Below are 19010 nucleotides of genomic sequence, written 5' to 3' on the forward strand. Positions count from 1 at the left end.
AACAAAAAAAAAAGATTGTATTTAACTAAAAAAAAAAAACACCTGTTAACTCGGAATTTGCGTGATGACGTTTCAGAACACAGGTAATGATGACGTCTCGTTTGAGTGTGTGGCGGGATAACGTCAACATACTAATGCTAATGCATGCCAATTACAAACTTAGTGAAGGACATAGCTGGGATTCTAAACATGGAGAGTGATGACTTCCTCAAGGAGGATGAAGAAGAGGACTGCCTAAATGCAATAGCAATGGAGTAAAGCGACTTGGGCTGAAGGTAAGCTTAATTGTCGAGTATCCTCGGCTACTATTATCTACGGAGACTCTCATGTGAATGTGTCTGTGGTTTTGTACAGTTATGAAATCTGTCTAAAACAGGAATATAAAAAAAATCATATCTGCCCGTGTGAATACCTCTATGGTCAGATTTGAATTGCAATATAGTTAACTGACTCGTCTTTGTCATCTTTCTGTTCTGTTGCACTAGGGCATGATTTGTATCAGGTTTGAGTCCATTTGTTACAGACAATGGACTCAATCCAATACATGGTGCACACCTGTCGAATCAACAACAACTTGTTTACTAATTATATATGGTCACTTGTTGATCCAAAACAAAGGCAGCTGTTGGCTAGTGCAGGTGTTGTGTAATGCTTTCCAGAAAAGAACTACCTTTTGGAAGTATCTGCTTTATCACATAGTTCTCACAGCTGAGGTATCCTCAAAAGTATGTTGTTGTTGCTGTTTACTTTGTGTTTGAATTTGGTTATTTCCTTCATATTATACTGAATTAATTGTGCCTACATTTTACATTGGGTAACTCATGCTTCTGTTCAAACAATGTTATGGCACCTGATATAAACAGTCCAGCTTTGGTTGCTGGACTGTTTATATCTCTCTTTGATTCAAACAGCAGTTCACCCTGGCAGAATACTGAAGAAAATGGAGTGAAATCCTAAACTTGGATGTGAAAGTACTGGGTTTAGCTGACAAAAGTTTTACTAATAGTAAAATTAGGATATGTCTGAAGCTAAATGATTTTTAATGTGCATATTATTGTCTCTCCTTGTGCTGCAACATTTAAAACAATGCAAGTTGCTCTACACAATTTATTACAAAAATGTGATACTAGAGCCCTCTGCTGGCTGATCCTGAAGTGACATACAGACAATCTCAGTTAACTGAATAAAAGGAGGGAACATATCTGAGATAACTTCTTTAAATGTGGTTACACAAGGCCCTCCTCCATTGTGCAATCTGAACATAACCTCTAAAAGAAGGTAAGAACAGACTCTTGATATGATTGGTGTTGAATGTCATCCTCAATCAGCACATACAATCATGGCTATTGAAGAAGGCATTTGGTCTGTGTGGCAGTCTTTAAATGAAAAATGGCATAGAGAGCAAAGAGTCCCCACACCGTTTGACCTTGTTGTGGTCAGGATAACATGGTTATGATGCCAAGAGACAGACTGTTTACCTTATTAGACCAGCAAACTTTAAAGTGATATTTAAAAAGTAAAGGGATCTTCCTTTAAACACACGACTGCATTACATTGAGGGGATAGATGTTGATCCCATTGGGTTTATTCAGCTGTTTTAATCACTCATTTTCTGAGTGATTAAAAATCAGGCTTTCATTTGAATATGTATGCAAAAAGGGCCATGCTTTTATTTCTATTTTATAAAAAAAAGCACACAGTGACTGGCAATTATAAAGATTTCCTCTTGGTGGTGTAAAATCATTTTCCTAGCACAGTACAAAGATGTAACAGGCCACAGTTGTTATATATATATTTTAAAGAACTGTCACATCTTCCAATCACTATTACTGACTTTAGAGACTGTTATCTGCCACATGTTAATTATGTCATTGTGACAATGTCACACGTCAACATGGCTCTAGTGTAGACAGCCCATGTTTGCTTTGAATCAGTCTGTTTACACCAGACCTCTTTCCCTCTGACACTTCCCTGATCATAATCCACACTTATATATAAAGGACAAATTTGAGATATTTACTTTCAGTCCTCGGTTTCACCATGCAGAGGATCCTCCTTTGTTGCCTTGTGGCCCTTGCCAGTAAGTAAGCATTCATTCAATAATATTATTTTGTTCATAGAAAGATATCACAGTTCAACTTCGTGAAACATGAGGTTAACTAAACCATTTAAACACCATTGCTTCTTGGCAATTTATTTTGTTTATTTCACTGTTCAATCAGATAGATTCTTTTCAAAGTGGATATTTTTCATGTATTTGCAGTTGAACAATAGAAAATAAACAGCAGATGTCATATGGTCCAGAAAAACAAAAGCAAGAATGACTTGTGAAAGTGTGTCATCATTTTCATTGTTTTGACAGTATGTAACCTAACCTTAGTCATGTATCTAACTTTGTTGTATTGAGATAAATGAATGTAGTTTGGTATATTTAGTTAAATCTGTTTTTTTAATATTATATGGTTTAATTTCTGCTTTCATGGTTTTAATTTGTCGTTTATTCTGTTTTGATAGTCTTGAAAATTAGTTTTCTTACGTTCTCACATGTTATCCCTTTGACTAGAGTGCTGTTTATATCAGTGGTTACCTACCTTTTTTTCCCTAGGATATATATATATATATCTAAGAAAAGCCCCCCCCCCCCAGGACCCACACAAGAAAAAGATACTCTTGCTCTTAAAAACACCAGTTTGAATGGTTTTCATTAATAAAATCCCAACAGAATAGGCCTACTTACACTGTCCCACTCGTTGTGCCTAGACCTCAGGTTGGGAACCAGTGGTTTAGATCATAAATAAAGTCTGCTAATATATATTATATTTATACAAGTTTTGATGCTAACACTGTCTTTACTTTTATTCTTTTAGCTAGTCAAAACATCAGTTATGGTGAGTTCTTTAATTTATATTCTAAGTTTCAACATTTTTCTTCTTCAAGAACTTCAATAAAAAAAAACCCAATTTAAATTAAACTTGTAAAACATTTCTAGATCTCGGCCTGAACCCAAAGAAAGCCTACGAGTACAAATATGAGGGAGAGGTGAATTTTGGACTCGGCATGCCGAACCTCGCAGAGTCGGGTGTGAGAATTTCATGCAAGGTCAAGATCTTTAGTGTGTCTGCACAAACATTCCTCCTTCAGGTAAGGGTGACCACATAGTGTGATCCAACATTTCTTAGAATACATAAGAAGTGCTTAAAGTGAGAAGTGACGCATAAACAGGGACAGGTTGTTAACTGTATGTCTGTACCATTTATCAATTATGCAGTTATAAGTTCATCAGTTATCATTAATCTTTTATTCATATATCATTCATTATTTGGGCATCAATTAGTAAACATCTGTTGAAAGCCTTAAGGAGCTTTTGAAGCCTTTAAGTCTCTTGATGGTGTAAAAATATGCCGAACTTTTTAAAGTGACTATGGAGGTTAAACTTTTGAGAGTCTCAATAAAGAACCAAATCTCAGATCAGAGATATATTGTCATGAAGGTTTGCATATCAATATTTATTCAACACATAGTCTTTTGTGTACAAACAGTAAGCCTCCATTACCTCTGTCATCTTTGAGTCTTAAACAGATTCTGCATTCAAACTTTGTTGGACATTTTGTAATTTCAATTCTAAAGGATTACAAACTGTATCTGTGTTTCATCAGGCATGAATCTGAGCACACAATGAGAGAGTTTTCAATTTCCTTCCCTCTCCTGCTTCAAAGGTGTCAGATGTGGCCTTTGAGGATTTCAATGGCTTCCGGGGTAGAAACAGCTTCACTGCTGTCCCTAAACTCACCCAGCGTATTGCCGCCCAGCTCGTCAAACCCTTCATGTTTGACTACGCCAGTGGACACGTTGGTGACATCCGTGCCTCTGCTGAGATCCCTGACAGCATTGTGAACATTGTGAGAGGGATACTGGGTTTCTTCCAAGTCACTGTGAAGACCACACAGAAGTATTACCAGCTTGAAGAGGTAAATCAAAGCTGAACAGATTCACTGATCTCTTAGCCTCGGTAACCTTTAAAAAAATATTGTATTTAAGTCTAATTTTGTTTGTAGATTGGCATCCATGGCAAGTGTCAGAGCAACTATGCTACTGAGGAAAACGTGGAAACCAAGGACATGACCATCACTCAGGTTGTGGATTTGAATAACTGCAAAGAGAAAGCAGCCATCTACAGCGGAATGGCCTCTGCTGTACTGGACAAAGTCTCCAAACAGGTCTGTGAGTCTCAATGAAGATGTTCTTAATACCACAATTGTAAATTAAGTGAGTAAGAGTAAATGCCGATTTTGTTTTTGTGTCCTCCTATCTAGAAAGGGGAATCTGTCATATCAACAATGAGATACATTTACACTGTCAAACCAACGGCAGAGGGAGGTCTCATTACCAAGGCTCAGGGCGTGGAGCAGCAGCACTTCTCTCCCTTCAACGTAAAGGGCGGTAATTTCAAGATGCAAGCGACGTAAGACTAAGGAAATATCTGCACCTTACGCCCGCCCATTCACAATTCTTGTCTGCAATACAAATTGGCTGTTCTCTCCCACAGGAAGGAAATGGTGCTGCTTGGTGTGACTGACACAGCTGAAGCCCTCACATATGGACCGCTGGAAAGCAAGGGCAGCCTTGTTTACAAGTTTGTTGAAGCAGAAGCTGATGTCCCCATTATGATGCAGAACCTGGAGAATCCAATTCCAAAGGTGAAAATCATATACTGCAGCTAAATTCAATTCAGATTTTTTTTTTTTTTTAAAACCTCAAGAAGGGAGCAGAAAGCACAGGAGATGAAAAAAAAAATGTAAAGTCTAATTTGTGCACAGATGACCGAATTAAAGAACAACATGTGCAATTGAATTTTGTAGATCTCAAATATTTGTATTTTAATTTCTAAAAGCTGTACTCTCTGTTCCTCTTTACAGGCTATTGAGTTGGTCAAGAAGCTGGCTGAAGTTAATAAATACGCCATTGACAGTGCTACAACTGAGGATGCCATAAAGCTGTACCAACTACTACGTGTAATAGATTATGAAGGATTAGAAGCTATGTGGAAGCAGTTCAAAGGAGATGAGGAGTACAGGTCAGTACCAGTTTGTGTTGCAGAAACTACGGGGCCCTGTCTTATCTTTATCCAATAATGAAGACTTGAGGAGAATGAAAATATTTTTTATACATTAAGACTCCAAAATTAAAGGCAGGGTTGGTAATTTTCTCCGGCAATGAGGGGATGCTACTTTCAAAATCATGTTTGTTTTCAAAAATTACCAACCCTGACTTTAATGTAAGAAAGTCACTGAGAAATGTTAATTTATATGAAAAGGTCAGTATATAAATATTACACTTCTTTATTGGGCAGTAATTTAAAGTGCTACTAATATGATTGATAACATGTTGGAAAAAAAATCTAAACTAAATAAAACTGACTTCCCTATCACCACACAAACAATATCCTAAAAATCACTTTTATTGCATTTTAAATGGCTTGAGAATTAATTCAAAGATGTCAGTCACCACACTGAGCTGTTCAATAGTAATTAAATAGCAAAGCAATATATGTATTGTGTATGAACTTTTAATGATGGTTTTAGCTATTTGAATTCACTTTATTCCAAGAGTGAATGTTGAAAAGGGTTTAACCCATTATTTCAGCCTTTCGCTGGACCAAGTGAGAATACTGCACTGAAAATGTAAATCTATCATAGATGTTCCTAAATCCAGCTTTTAATTAAAGTGTTGCAAGATAGCGAAGTCGTTCAAGGCTATCTTTTATATCTGACACTGATCCACTCGACTGAATAGCTAATTGGTGAATATCCTCCCTCTTAGTCAAGGAAGGATTTAGTCTGGAATATTACGGCTGATGAATGATTTATTATCCTGTGAGGCCTGATGACAGAGAGGTGATGACTGAAAGACAGCTTTTCTTGCTCATTAAGATTTCGGCAGTCATCCTGTACAAGTGCAATTAAACGCGACATCTGAACTTTCTCCTTCACATTTTTTTCTTGTGATTTATTTAAAGGATAATCCTTATCTGAAGTATTACCACATTTACCCACTTTTTTTTATTCTTTTGCTCATTAGACGTTGGTTTTTGGACATGGTTGTCGAGGTCACCGATGGCAGAATCCTGAAGTTCTTTGAAAGTAGGTTTGAGGCTGGGGACTTGTCTGTAGCTGAAGTTGTGGAGCACTTTGTCCTGGTGATAACCCATCTAAGGCCGATTCCTGAGCTGGTTGAAATGGCTAAAGTGAGTTGATGCCAAAGAGGAAGATATAGTTTGAATATTTAGGAATGATGTCTACAAAAGCTTCTCTCCAGGCCAAATAAAAAAAGCTTTCTCTTTTACAGACGTTCCTGACCATGCCCTTTTCTAAATCCAATGTTTATGTGTTGCACACTGTGACACTTGGCTATGGCTCTCTGGTGTACAAGCACTGTAACTATTACACACCTTGCCCAGTGTCTGCTGTTCAGGTAATTGAACAAAGGGGAAACACTTTGAAATGACAAATATTTGAGACAGCCATTCCAAAAACTAACAAGTAACAGGTAGGGGGAATGTCAAAATATAATTTGGTCATGTCTACTTGAGAAGCCTGACTGCTGTCTTATTACACATCTGTATTAGCCTCTGCTGGACCTGGCCACAGAGAGTCTGAGTACTGGCAATGAGACAAACATGGTCCTCGCTCTGAAAGCTCTGGGCAACGCCGGCCACCCAGGCAGCATTAAAACCATCATGCGCTTCCTCCCTGGAGTCTCTGCCAACCCTGTGGATCTGCCGCCTCCTGTGCTGAGCGCTGCTGTGCAGTCTATGAGACTCATCGCTGCAAGAGACCCTCAAAGTGTAAGAACATTCCTATACTATGGCATGCACAAATAAAAGAAGGCTTTGTACAGCAGTATCTTTAATCATAAAGGGAGGGAGGGTTTTTCTATCAAACATGTTATGGTAATTCATACTCTATCCTCAAAAGCCACTTTCTGATGAGGTCAAATTCAGCTAAAAACTATTTTACTCACAGCAGAAAACTATTCTAATCCTCAAAGGAGACTTTAATATTCTGATTTGTGGCACGGAACAATTACGGTACTTTCACCATTAATGTCATCATGTTATCTATAGATTGAGAAGGAACTTTATCTTCTCACTATTTCCACCCAGATATTTACAGTAATCTACCATTTTAAAGTTTGTCATCTATTCCCTAAATAACAGAGCCTATGTTTGAACAAAACAGAAATTCCCGTAGCCGCCGTGTGTGATTGATATGTGATTTTTATTTTTCTGTAATCACTTGTAATACACGTGTTTTCAGGTCCAAGACATCACCATGGCTCTGTTCCTGCAAAAGGACCTTCCTTCCGAGATCCGCATGCTGGCCTTTGTAATACTGTTTGACACTAAGCCATCCATGGCTCTGGTGAACACAGTGACTGCACATCTGCAGGAAGAAAAAGACCTCCATGTCGCTAGTTTTGCATACTCCTCCTTGAAGAACTTTGCCAGATCCAGTACTCCTGACAATCTCTTTCTGTGAGCAAAACAATTGCTCTTGTAATCAGTTGTATATTTTCTTATCATTTACCGTAAAATGTCCACTTTTCTTTAGCAATCTAATTTCTTTTTTGTTGTCTCTACATTAGCTCATCCGCCTGCAATGTCGCTGTGAAAATGTTGGCCCCTAAATTTGGTCGTCTCAGCTTTTTCTACAGCAAAGCATTGCGCATGGACTGGTTTAACGGTATGCTCAAATACACATGCTTGGATTATTTGATTTCTCTGCAGCCATTATGACACTGTGCTATATTCCCAAACACAGATGATTTCCTCATTGGAACAGCCGCTGAAATCCTCATGTTAAGGAGTGCAACAAACACATTTCCCACTGAATTCATGATGAAAGGAAAATTCTTTTTCATTGGTAGAATTCTGCAGCTACTGGAGGTACGGAGTGACACATTAGCATTCAAACTCTCATGATCATTCCCGTCATGAATAGTAATCATCATCTCTTCTTATACTAAAGTTGGGGATCAGTACTGAAGGAATTAAGGAGCTCTTTAGCACTGGCATTCCTGGTTTTACTGGAGATCTTAGTTATAGTGACTTTCAGGCTATTTTCAGTGTGGTAAGTATATACAAACTTATCTTTACTATGGTGTGAGATTGTTAGCTTGTTTGACCATGATGTGTCATTTTAGCTTCAAAACTGGGAAATCCTGCCCAATGACAAGCCCATTCTTTCTGCCTACACACGCGCCTCTGGACAAGAGTGGTTCTTTGGTGATATCAACAAAGGGTTCATAAAGGACCTAATTGCGGTGAGAGAATAAACAAACAAAAAAAACAAAACACTTTATGTCTAAGCCCATTCAGTCAACAAAAAAGGACCATATTTTCATGCAGTAAACAAAGCCTGTTACATGGAGCTCTCCTCTGATCCTTCTTGCAGGCTGTCAGTCCTTCAGCAGGGAAAGAAAGCCCTCTGTGGGGAATGATCGAGAATCTACAAAGGGGAGTGTCATGGCATCGGACAAAACCTTTCTTAATCTTTGAGGTTCGCTACTTCCAAGCCACCACCCTCGGACTCCCACTGGAGATCAGCAAATATTATCAAAGCATCAATGGGATCACTGTTAATGGTAAGAAGTCAAATCCTACAGCAGATGACAGCTTTACAAAGGAAATACCTATTTAAGGAAGAAAAAATTTATGTTTTGATTTGATGTAAGTAAAGTCTTATAGCACATTACTTTTTTTTTAATAGCCAAAGCCATAGTAAACCCACCACCTACTCAATGTCTTGGAGAACTGTTGGGTTCTGAAATTTCACTGGAGACTGATGGTTTTATTGGGTAAGGTATCTGAAATGAATTTTAGTGAAATAAAATATCAGTATGCCTAGAAAAATCATCATGAGCAAACTGTACCTTTTACTCTATACTCTTCATTATCTTGCTGTTGTACAGTTACAACAACCACACTGTTTTCTTTTCAGCTTCACTAAGGATTTTTGGGTTTTCTACGGCATCAACACAGAGCTGTTCCAGTGTGCCACTGAGTTTAAAACCAAACATCCTGTAGCAATCCCGTGGAACTTTTCTGCCAAGATCAATGCAAGAGAAAAGAAGTTTGAACTGGACATCCCTGCATGCAAGAAAGAGTTTTCGCTCGTTTCTATCAGGTATGTTTTAGGGGGTTGGTTAGGTTAAAAAAAATGAATCTAATAAAATGGCTTATTCTTTTTTCATATATTACAAAAATAGTAACTATATATTAATAAAAAAAAAATATTGCTATGTTGGCAAAGATGAGCACAGCTTCTCCAGTCAAACATTTACAGTAACTGCAAAAACTAAAGAGTTTTCAATGCCAATAGTACCGATTAGGTAAGGAAAAACCCTTTTCACACATACGGAAATCTCCTGAAAACCTCCGGAGATTAGGCTATCCGCAGGGGCTTTAGGCTATATGTGTACGCAAACAGCCAAATTTTTCCTGCGGACTTTACCCGGAGTTTCTCCGACCAGACCCCTAGTATTTTTTCCACAGAAAGTCAGAGTGAGCTGAACACGGCAGCATACGTCAGCAACGACGTCTTACCTCAGGAAATCCCCCGCCCCCCCTCTCCTCTGACAGGGATAGTCTCCAGCTGTGAGGAGCATATGTGAACGGCTAGGTCGGGAGAATCTCCGGAGCAGTCCTCCTGTAATTATCTAGATATTATCCGGAGTGCATATTTGAAAACTGCTTGACTGTTGTTGAAATAAAGTCTAGATTACAATGGAATCGTAGCACTAAAAGAGAAGTTCACAGATTCTAAAATCATTCCAAAACATAGTATGTTTTAATTTGCTTTGTTTTGAATTTCCTGACCGAAATGCAGCCATGCAGTTAGTTTAAGAATTCTCCTTTTTCTTGCTGACTTACAGCTCTAATGTGTACGCAGTCTCCAGAAACATTGAGGAGCCAGCTTTGGCAAAGATGACACCAATAATTCCCAACGTTATGGACTCCAATGATGAAGTCATCAAAGTGGACCCCGCTGTAGTGAGGCCTGAGTCTGATCAGGTACCATCATTACCTTCAGGATAACTACATTTTCAATGAATATCTTTGAGATTTAAACTTACAGTGATTTAATCTAAAACTTTCAGACACCAAACTTCTGGCATCCAATAACCAAACTGTGTACTGAGAGTAACATCTATGGAACTGGTCTCTGTGTGGAATCTGAATTAAAGAGAGAATATTATCATGAGGAATACCCACTGTACTATTTTCTCGGATACACCTACATGGCTTTAAAAGTAACACCAGGTATGCACTAGTCCTTCACATACTGGAGGTAGCTAGAGGTTAGCAAAAACAAGAAGTGAAACAACTGGAGATTAAAAAGCATGATTTTTTTTTTTGTTGGTTCACTTCCTTTGTCTACGTCTTTATATTTCAGTCTTGACATTTTGCTAATGTATCCTGTGCACGTTCATTAGTCCAGGCAATCAAAGCTGTTGACAAAATCCACTTTGAGGTTAACGCTGGCCCGAGCACACATCCAGATAGTGGTCGCCAACTGCTTGAGACTCTGAGGAGGCTTTCCAAGGTATTTGGCTACCCTTGCAATGTTATTATCTCTGCACCTGCTCTGCTGTTTTATCCATTCACATTATCTTGTTGCTTAATTGTGTTTACAGGAAGCCATCCAGCGAGTAAGTCTGTCCTCTGATGAATCATTGAGTGCCAGAGGATCTCATCTCAGCAATCAGGACAGCACAATGCAAGTATGCTAAACATGCTCCATGGAGACTGACCCTAAATATGTTTAACGGAACTCTGGCAATTTTTGCAAAAAAAAAAAAAAAGGCTAGCTCTCTCAGCCTGGATAGGCTCAAACCCCTGACATACGTATATGATGAATTATCTGCAGATAATGTACATGATGAATGAACTCAGCCCCATGACTGTGTTCTGGACTGATTTCTTTCTCATCCAATAGGTCTTGAACTCAACACCTCAAGCTGTGTTCAATATCAAAGCCTTTGCCATGCGTGGCAACCAGAAGCCCGATGGTTACGATGCATCCATCTACTACACGTCAGAGGCAAACGCGCAGAGCACCCAGCTGATTATGTCCCAGGTTGGAGAAGACACCAACTGGAAGATGTGCGTCGACACCATCGTGCAGGCCCATACTGAGGCAAAGGTAGATATGAAACACATACACAGGAACAGCAGTTTGGATACATTCTTATCTGCGCATATAAAAAGGATTGTTGTTAGCTAATGTCATGCCTACTAATCTCAAACCAGCTGTTATAAGTGATTACCATCCCTTTCCTTTAAAAACATTTGATAACCATTAGATAAATAACAACAAGCCACCAACACAAACAATGCCCTTGAAGATTTGGGCGCAAAAACACATTTTAAATTTTGATCTTCAATTGTTTATTACAAGTTGCTATAGCTCATACTAATGAACAATAAATTATTCGTCCCCAACTCATCAAATATGGCAGCTTGGTCAGCAGTACTGTATTTGAATCATGTTAACTTTGGCAAATGTTCACAGTTAGTCATGTTCAGCCATTAGAACTACTTGGTAAGGTTTAGGGAAAAGTTAAGATTTGGGTTTGAATTAGTACCAACTTAACCAACAACTCAATTGTTGAGGTCCAGTCTTCCGGGATCGATCTACATTATTACCCCCTGATGGTCTTACCATGCATACTTTTGCACTCTTAACAGTATGTCCCCTAACTTTAACCCTAGATAGAACAATCAGCAAGAGAACAGATCAATTATCCTGGAGTTGTACCAACAGACAGCATCCTTTTCAACCAACACAGGTGGCTAGTTTCACCCAAAGCGCATAAAAAACCCAACCCTCAGCTTCAAATGACAGAAAGAAACCTAAAAGGTGATAAATGTTATTATTTTGAACAATGCTTCTTTCCACTGCCCTCCATTGGGAAAAAATAAACAATTTCCCGTTTTGTGGAATGGAAAGATCATACTTTATGAATCTTAGTCCTTTAGGATTTTAACATCTGTAATGAATGAAATACAAATGTGCATGAAAAATGTTTTGACATTTTTTGTGCCTGGTTTAAGAGATATACAGCTCTAAAATCTGTTTGCATGAAAGTAATGTATTATTTCCTCTACAAAAACACACGTATGTCCATGTAATCTATTTCCTACTTTCCATACATAAATTTCAAACCTAGGTGGAAGCTTAGTATTTCATCAGTAACTATCTACATGTCTGATATCCGTTTGATCAAGGTCCACGTTGGATGGGGAGCCGAATGTCAGTCATATGAAATGTCAATGAGAGGTTCAACCACACATCTGCCTGGTTCCAAACCAACGCTGAATTCCAAAGTACACTGGACCAAAATCCCTACAACCATGGAAGAGATCGGCAGAAGGTAAGCTTGAGTGGAATACAGATGTAGTTTGAATAAAGGAAGAGCAATTGTGAGGAAGAAGGAAGGTGAAAGTGTGAGTGAAAGGTGAATGGTGACTTCCATTCACATTTTGAAGAAAATACATTTGCCATACAATGTATTGGGGGGGACATTTTCTGTGTTCACAATTTGATACAATCTGGCATGTGTTGTAAAGGTGCACTTAGTTTAACCCTCTCCCCATTCCCATGCTGGCCTGCACTCCTACTGTTCCAGGACTAACTGGGCCTAAGCCAAGTTACCTTAGTACATAACGTCTTAAGACAATACATGCATGTGCTTAGTTTACAAGAAGAAGAAAAAAGGGGCGCAACTTAGAGTCCAAGTCCACACATCCAGGAACAACACAAAAAACATGACTGAAACTTTACTGATCTCTTCCATCCGTGCCAGGGCCAAGGAAGTGTGCTGTGCTTGAGCATGCAACGAAACACTCAAACTAGTTAAACAAACTGGACTTTGGGAGTCAAACCTGCTCAGGCACAGTACAAATGCCTAGTGTAAGAGGAGATTTGTACTTTTTTCCCAGAATTCAAAGCTACGTCCCCGGCATAGCTTTTCTTTTCGGCTTCTCCCAGCAACATGAGAGAAACCCCGGGCAGGAGGTTTCTGCAACAATTGTGGTTGCCTCAGCAGACAGCATCGATGTGAACATTAAATTCCCAGAGGTAATGTAGGAAAGTTTCACTTCCTATATATAGTTCAAAACTTCTTATCCATGCATTGTATGTAACAAGACTTGACTGCTGTGTTTATATGGTTATATTTGTTTTGTCTTGTCCTTAGTATACGGTCTACCGCGAGGCGATGCCATTTCCTCTGCCTTCTCCCAGCATTCAGGAGTTGCAACAAAACTTCAGAAACTCAACAATAGACCGTTTTGGATTTGTATAAAACATGTGAGCTACAGAAACCAGTTTGACTGAGCTTAATTGAATGTTCCTGCAAATTTTCAGTGGCTGTTTAAAATATTGTGTGATTTTTATTTTTTTCCTGGCATTGGATAATTTTTGGAAAGACTTCTATGCAAAGCAGATGAGCAAAAAAAAAAAAAAAAAAAAACAGTACAGAGCTATGCCATTTTTCACTTGTTTTCTAAAATATGTTTTGTGCTGCAGAAGACAACAAAGCCCAGATGGGAGCCAGATGCTTCGTTTATCAGCGATAGCACTGCAACCCTCGAATCTCAGCACCGTGATGAAAGTGAGGATCATAAAAGATGCATCAGTAATCTGTCAGATGTCACCAGTTTGGAAATAGCCTGAAAAGGTCCTGATTTATTCATTTCAAAGCATGTTAATATTTGAACCACCCTCTTTTGAAGAAGCGTTGTGTAAATTCATGCTTTTGTTCTGAAATATTGTATCTTGAATAATGCTGCATTTACGTAAAAACAAGGCATGTTGTTTTGATTCTGTCAGTATAAATCCTTTGTTCATCCCAAATCAAATAAATCTGCTTCCCATGATTATAAAGCAGAGCAAATGTTTTTTTTGTTTTATTTAACCAAAACAAAATTTAATGAAGCTCTGCCTGTCACTGCTTGTTCATGCACTAAAAAGATTAAAAACCAGCTTGATTGTTGTAAAAACAAAACAACTTGTCATAGATGTTTATGAAACCAAAAATATTCTAAATGTAGCTTCACTCTACTTCAAGTGTAATTAGTTTTTTCCTATGATAAATATCAGACAGTATTGTTAAGTTAGACAAGGATCAGCCGTACTGATGAAATCCCTGTAAAGTCTGAAACACTGCATTCAAATCAAGTCCTAAAATCTCTTGTTCCAACCTAAGATGCTGTCTGATACAAACTTTGAATAACTCTTTGCATTTGTTAAAAAAGGAAAAAGCAATTTGCATGACATTATATTTCCCAAATCTAATTTTCTTTACAGTATGTAAGAGACGGAGTGGAAAACTGTTGGAGTAGAAAACACAATCAAAATGACTGTGAGGTTTGTCAGCTCCATCAGCCAATTTAGCAAATCAACAGTCTTTGGTTGCAGGTCCTGTTATACTCTGAAAATCACATTTTAATATCAGAATGCTGAAAGATGAAGGAGAGTTCTGGATTTAGTAAATTGGATCATAAATGCCCTTTGCTGGGGGGGTTGTCTACTAGAAGAGACCAATGTTTACAAGGTCTGTATGACCTGCTGTGTTTGTTTGGTCAACTGGACTAACAGGACTGTTTGCACATTTCAGTACACAATGTCACCATGCATGCCCTTAAAGTTCAGTGCCTCTGCCACAGCCACACACAACTCTCTGTGAGCTTATACAAACATGTCCAGTGCAGCTGGAAAACATTATTTAATATTCACAGATCAAGAGGAGTTACTTTGTGAAAGGAGGAAAGATGTGATGAGCATTAATTGATGCTCCTGAACAAATCTCGACTGTGAGTAGAAACAAATGGGATGTGTCACTAGCCAGAGAAAATGATTGTGTCTTAACTAAAGACTGGTTGTCCAAAATACTCCTGCCTGCGCTGGTTTTAGCCAGATGCTGTTGAATTGCAGAGAAAAGACATCATCATCAAATGCAGAGCAGGATGAGCACAATTCTAATGGCACCATCATGTTCCATTTACATCGCTAATATCCTGCGGGCTTCCGTTTGCCGCCTGACGGGCTGATTGCAAATCTGCTGTGCCTACATCCAGATCCACATCAGCGTGTGTCGTCCAGGGGATCGGATCACTCTGACCTTGTGTTGACAGGTGAGATCAGCGGGTTCCAAAGCATTAGTCAATGATTGATCAGGTAATTTGGAAGAGGAGGGGGACGCCATCCCCATGCTTTTTATTGCTGCTCACTCTGTGATTGTGACTGGCCTCATTAGGCAGACTACACCAACCCTGCTAAAAGCCATCAGAGTTTAGCTGATAATAAAACCATGGTTATAGACATTTCTGTCCAAATGTAGCTATTACTCCATGATTTGTACACAGAGGAACAAAAAAGTCAATGCAACTGAGGCTTTTTATGAAAGGAGGGAAAAAACACCAGTTCAACAACTGACGTCCTTTTAAGTAGTTAGGGGTTGTTTCATATCAGACAAATGTTACAAATAAATATCCTGATTTTTGGAAGTAAAAGATTCTTGAATCTCTTTTCTTGAAAAGCCTTATTTACTGCATCAGCAACAGGGAGCATAACTCTGTGGTGGGAGTGTGTATATTTGTGTGACTGTTACATTGTGAGCACTAGAGGACAGTGTTTACTCGACATTCAAATATGCCTGGCACAGAGCTTAAAGCCTGGCACCAGTATTTGTTCAGTTCACATTCAGGGCAATGCAGTGGATGTTGACATTTTCAGAATAAATAAACACATGTCTTGGCATGGTCAAAAAGCTCCCGCAACTCACAAAAAAAGGACACTTTATAATGAAATAAAAAATTCCTTGTTTTTTAAACAGATGTTATTTTTGTTAACATCTCAGCTGAAACAGATTTCTTATTAGCAGAGCGGCTGGTTTGGTGTCAGGTGCAGAAAAGCATGAGCAAATGATCAATAAGGTAATTCAGAGGGGCAGTAAACTGGATTGTTTTTTCAACAGCTCACATCATCTGACATAAACTGCCTCGCCATCTCATTAAAGACACAGACACAAACCTCGTGTGCAGGGTGAGACGTGAGCAGGCGAGAATGGGCTTATCACAGGTGGGTCAAACAACGTCTACTTATGAAGCACTTTTCAAGTCAGAAGCTGTAGAAACAATCACAAAACACAAACCTTGTAATTTACAAGCAAACAAAGAGAAATCACCTTAAATATACCGATCAAAAGTGAACAAAAGGAGACATGATTAAAATGACATAAACACAAGGTGTTGCACAACAGAGCTGTTATATGGAGACAAGTGAGAATGTTTTTGGATTTAAATGCAGGTCTGAAAAAAGTTTTCAACAATTCAGCTGACCCATTCTAACTTGTTGGATATTTTTCATTAAGGCGCACAAAATGTACAACACAATTGGTACAGATATACCCCCAAACCAAAGACAGCAACATAGAAATACCCCGACATCCCTTCCTAGGTATATGCACATGCGTTTACATACAATCTACACACATATAGTATAGAAATCCTGTCAACAAGTTCCTTATATTCTCTCTAAAGTGTTACACCTCTCATGTGTGATATAAAGGCCCTCCATCTTTGCTTTGGACATTACTTACAGTCAACAGTCTCTCTGACATCATCACTGATGTTACAAAATGGGTTAGCCCTGTGACCCACACTAACAATGACACCTCCACAAGGCTAAAATCTGAAATCACCCCTGCTCTTAGACCTCAATACCTCCACCAATATCAAACCAATTTAGTAAAAAAAAAATATCACCCTTGCCCATAAGGAGCTTGTTAATACTCCCTGGCATTATTAAAAAGTCTTGCTACTCTGCACTTAAGCTGCCATGTCTTCAGGGAGAGGCACATTTATTTTGAGGCCTTACTCTTAGCTCGGTGGTTCCCATTTGAAACATCACCACCATCCTGGGAATATGGTTATGGGCTCGATAATGACACGTTTTAGACTGTTGTGTCAATATTATAATGATATGTGATTGCCATGCTGTGTTATTGCTGTCGTTTCTAATAGTAGCGGCAGTACTGTCAGCCTCTTGGGGGTTTTTTGAATAAACAGATACTGAAAACTGAGGTCAGATGGCTGAAGTGAGATTTTCATGCCGAAGGCTGTAAGAGCTGCAGCTGCGTGTATGACATACAGAGGCAGAGTTTCATCTTGAGTCAGTGAAAGGCTCAGTGTCTGCTTTGGAGAGGTTTGCAGAGGAGCTGTCAGATGATAAAGGATGTGCATGTTATCAGGGTGAAGGTTACAAAAATATAACTCCTTGTAGAAGATTTAAGCAGAACAGTCAATGTGAGTGCTGTGTTCAAGTTCTTAAGTTTTAGATTTTATAATTTTTAAGTAGTCAGATGAAACTCCAGTAACATACCTATAAGCTAACAGAAAAGTTTTCCAAAGTTTAAAATGACATAAGCTACCCATCCTGGGTGGTGCTGGTTCCCCGTTCTACTACGCCATATGTGTATTTCTTTTCTTTTAATAACAGGGTAGTAAATCCTGGGGGTGTCATTCCCCTGGCCTGATTGGTCACATGTTTGGCTATAGGCGGGACTTAAATTCAAACATGCTTGTTCGGCTTTTGGTTATGAGGATGCTAGCAGCTTTTATGGCATTTCAGGGTTCAAGTTTCTTCTGTTGGTACTTTTTACTGCGACTTCGAGTGAAACATCTTTTTTTAATCCTTCTAGAATTAATAATTGAGGATGTATGTGTTTGTTCCTATTGAAAAACATACACACAAATGTAACAACTGCATGACACCTTAATGCATCTACAGTAGTTAAAGAGACATTAACGGTAAATAAACGCTAAATCCCAAACCTCCATCTGTCTGAAAAACCTCTTGACACTTCCCCGATGAAGACTTGTTCTGAAGGAGTTTTAAAGTTAATTAATCTTAGTAGTTTATTGTTAAATGAAGGATAAGGAGTGGTCCCTAGTTCAATTTTCTTGTGATATTCCCCAAGCTGTCAAAATTGCAACCACTGCAGTTCTTTTCAAGCAAGAGTGATTTTTTTTTTTTGGTGTTGGAATAGACTCCAGCCTTGTTTGACCTTAAACAACAGGGCAAGGATAGAAAGTGGATATAGATTTGTGTTTTTTATCATGACATGCCGATGGATGTTACATTGAAGATTGGGAATATAACCTTCCTAATCTAAACCACAGAATATATATACATATTTTTTTCTTCAGGCCTCTAAGACTTATTATTATTATTTTTAACATGTAATTGTCCCATTATTATCTAGTCTATAGATTTAAACGCCACTGCCAGGTCCAGTGATTTGGTTAAATATGAGCAATAATATGTTTTCTAGTCAATTAAAAGTGATGCATCTGTAAATATTTTGAGGTTTGTCGTGTTTCCAACTCACTGTGTGAGGGTGTTTCTACCGCCCTGTGTTGTTAAATCAATACCCTGTGTGTATTATTGTGTGAATGTCTACTGAATCCTATCTTGGAGCACCAAATACCACCAAATACCACTGCAGCATCACTGGGGCAGCTTTTCCTTCTGTAATATTTTGGGATTATTTTCAGCTCTCCTGAAAGTAGATCACAAATCCATAAACCTCGCCAACAGCACCTAATCGTGGTGAGGCTTCCATCATAAACGCAGCCAACCTTAACCCTAACAATAACGGTCTTCACCCATGGTCCCTACAGAGCCATGGGCCATGTGGGCTGCTCGATGCACTGAAACAATGGAGAAACTGCCATTACTGACAGCAAACCACACTCACTCTGCTTAAACATTGACCTGAGAGAGCTTTCTGTACTCCCACCTTTAAGCTGAAAGTTACATAATACATTTATTAGATGTAGGGAAAAATATTTTAAGCACATTTTTCATATTTACAATGGATTACATGAATGTGAAAGGGGTGACTTGTAAAAAAACAAAAAGAGCCACCTGATTTATGTCTCA

The 19010-nt window shown here is 38.6% G+C and overlaps 1 protein-coding gene across 1 annotated transcript; it reads left to right on the forward strand.

Moving 5' to 3' along the window:
* Positions 1-2040: 2040 nt before the first annotated feature.
* On the forward strand, positions 2041-13919 carry vtg3 (vitellogenin 3, phosvitinless). Its single transcript, XM_061035002.1, has 28 exons — positions 2041-2080; positions 2868-2888; positions 2990-3141; positions 3717-3968; positions 4056-4217; positions 4314-4462; positions 4547-4697; positions 4917-5074; positions 6079-6244; positions 6346-6471; positions 6626-6844; positions 7317-7534; positions 7645-7742; positions 7821-7945; positions 8028-8129; positions 8203-8322; positions 8454-8643; positions 8769-8856; positions 9000-9185; positions 9934-10072; positions 10159-10321; positions 10495-10604; positions 10696-10782; positions 10998-11204; positions 12290-12435; positions 13004-13142; positions 13261-13373; positions 13593-13919. The coding sequence occupies exons 1-27, from the start codon at positions 2041-2043 to the stop codon at positions 13366-13368; spliced, it is 3822 nt and encodes a 1273-aa protein (XP_060890985.1). The 3' UTR covers positions 13369-13373; positions 13593-13919.
* The last annotated feature ends 5091 nt before the right edge of the window (positions 13920-19010 follow it).

Source organism: Labrus mixtus, chromosome 3 (assembly GCF_963584025.1).
Source record: "Labrus mixtus chromosome 3, fLabMix1.1, whole genome shotgun sequence".
NCBI lineage: Eukaryota > Metazoa > Chordata > Actinopteri > Labriformes > Labridae > Labrus > Labrus mixtus.

Coding starts and splice junctions, on each gene's coding strand:
- vtg3 (XM_061035002.1), top strand. CDS start 2,041: ATGCAGAGGATCCTCCTTTGTTGCCTTGTGGCCCTTGCCA. Junction 2,889..2,989: donor TAGTCAAAACATCAGTTATG/GTGAGTTCTTTA, acceptor AAACATTTCTAG/ATCTCGGCCTGAACCCAAAG. Junction 13,143..13,260: donor TGAACATTAAATTCCCAGAG/GTAATGTAGGAA, acceptor TCTTGTCCTTAG/TATACGGTCTACCGCGAGGC.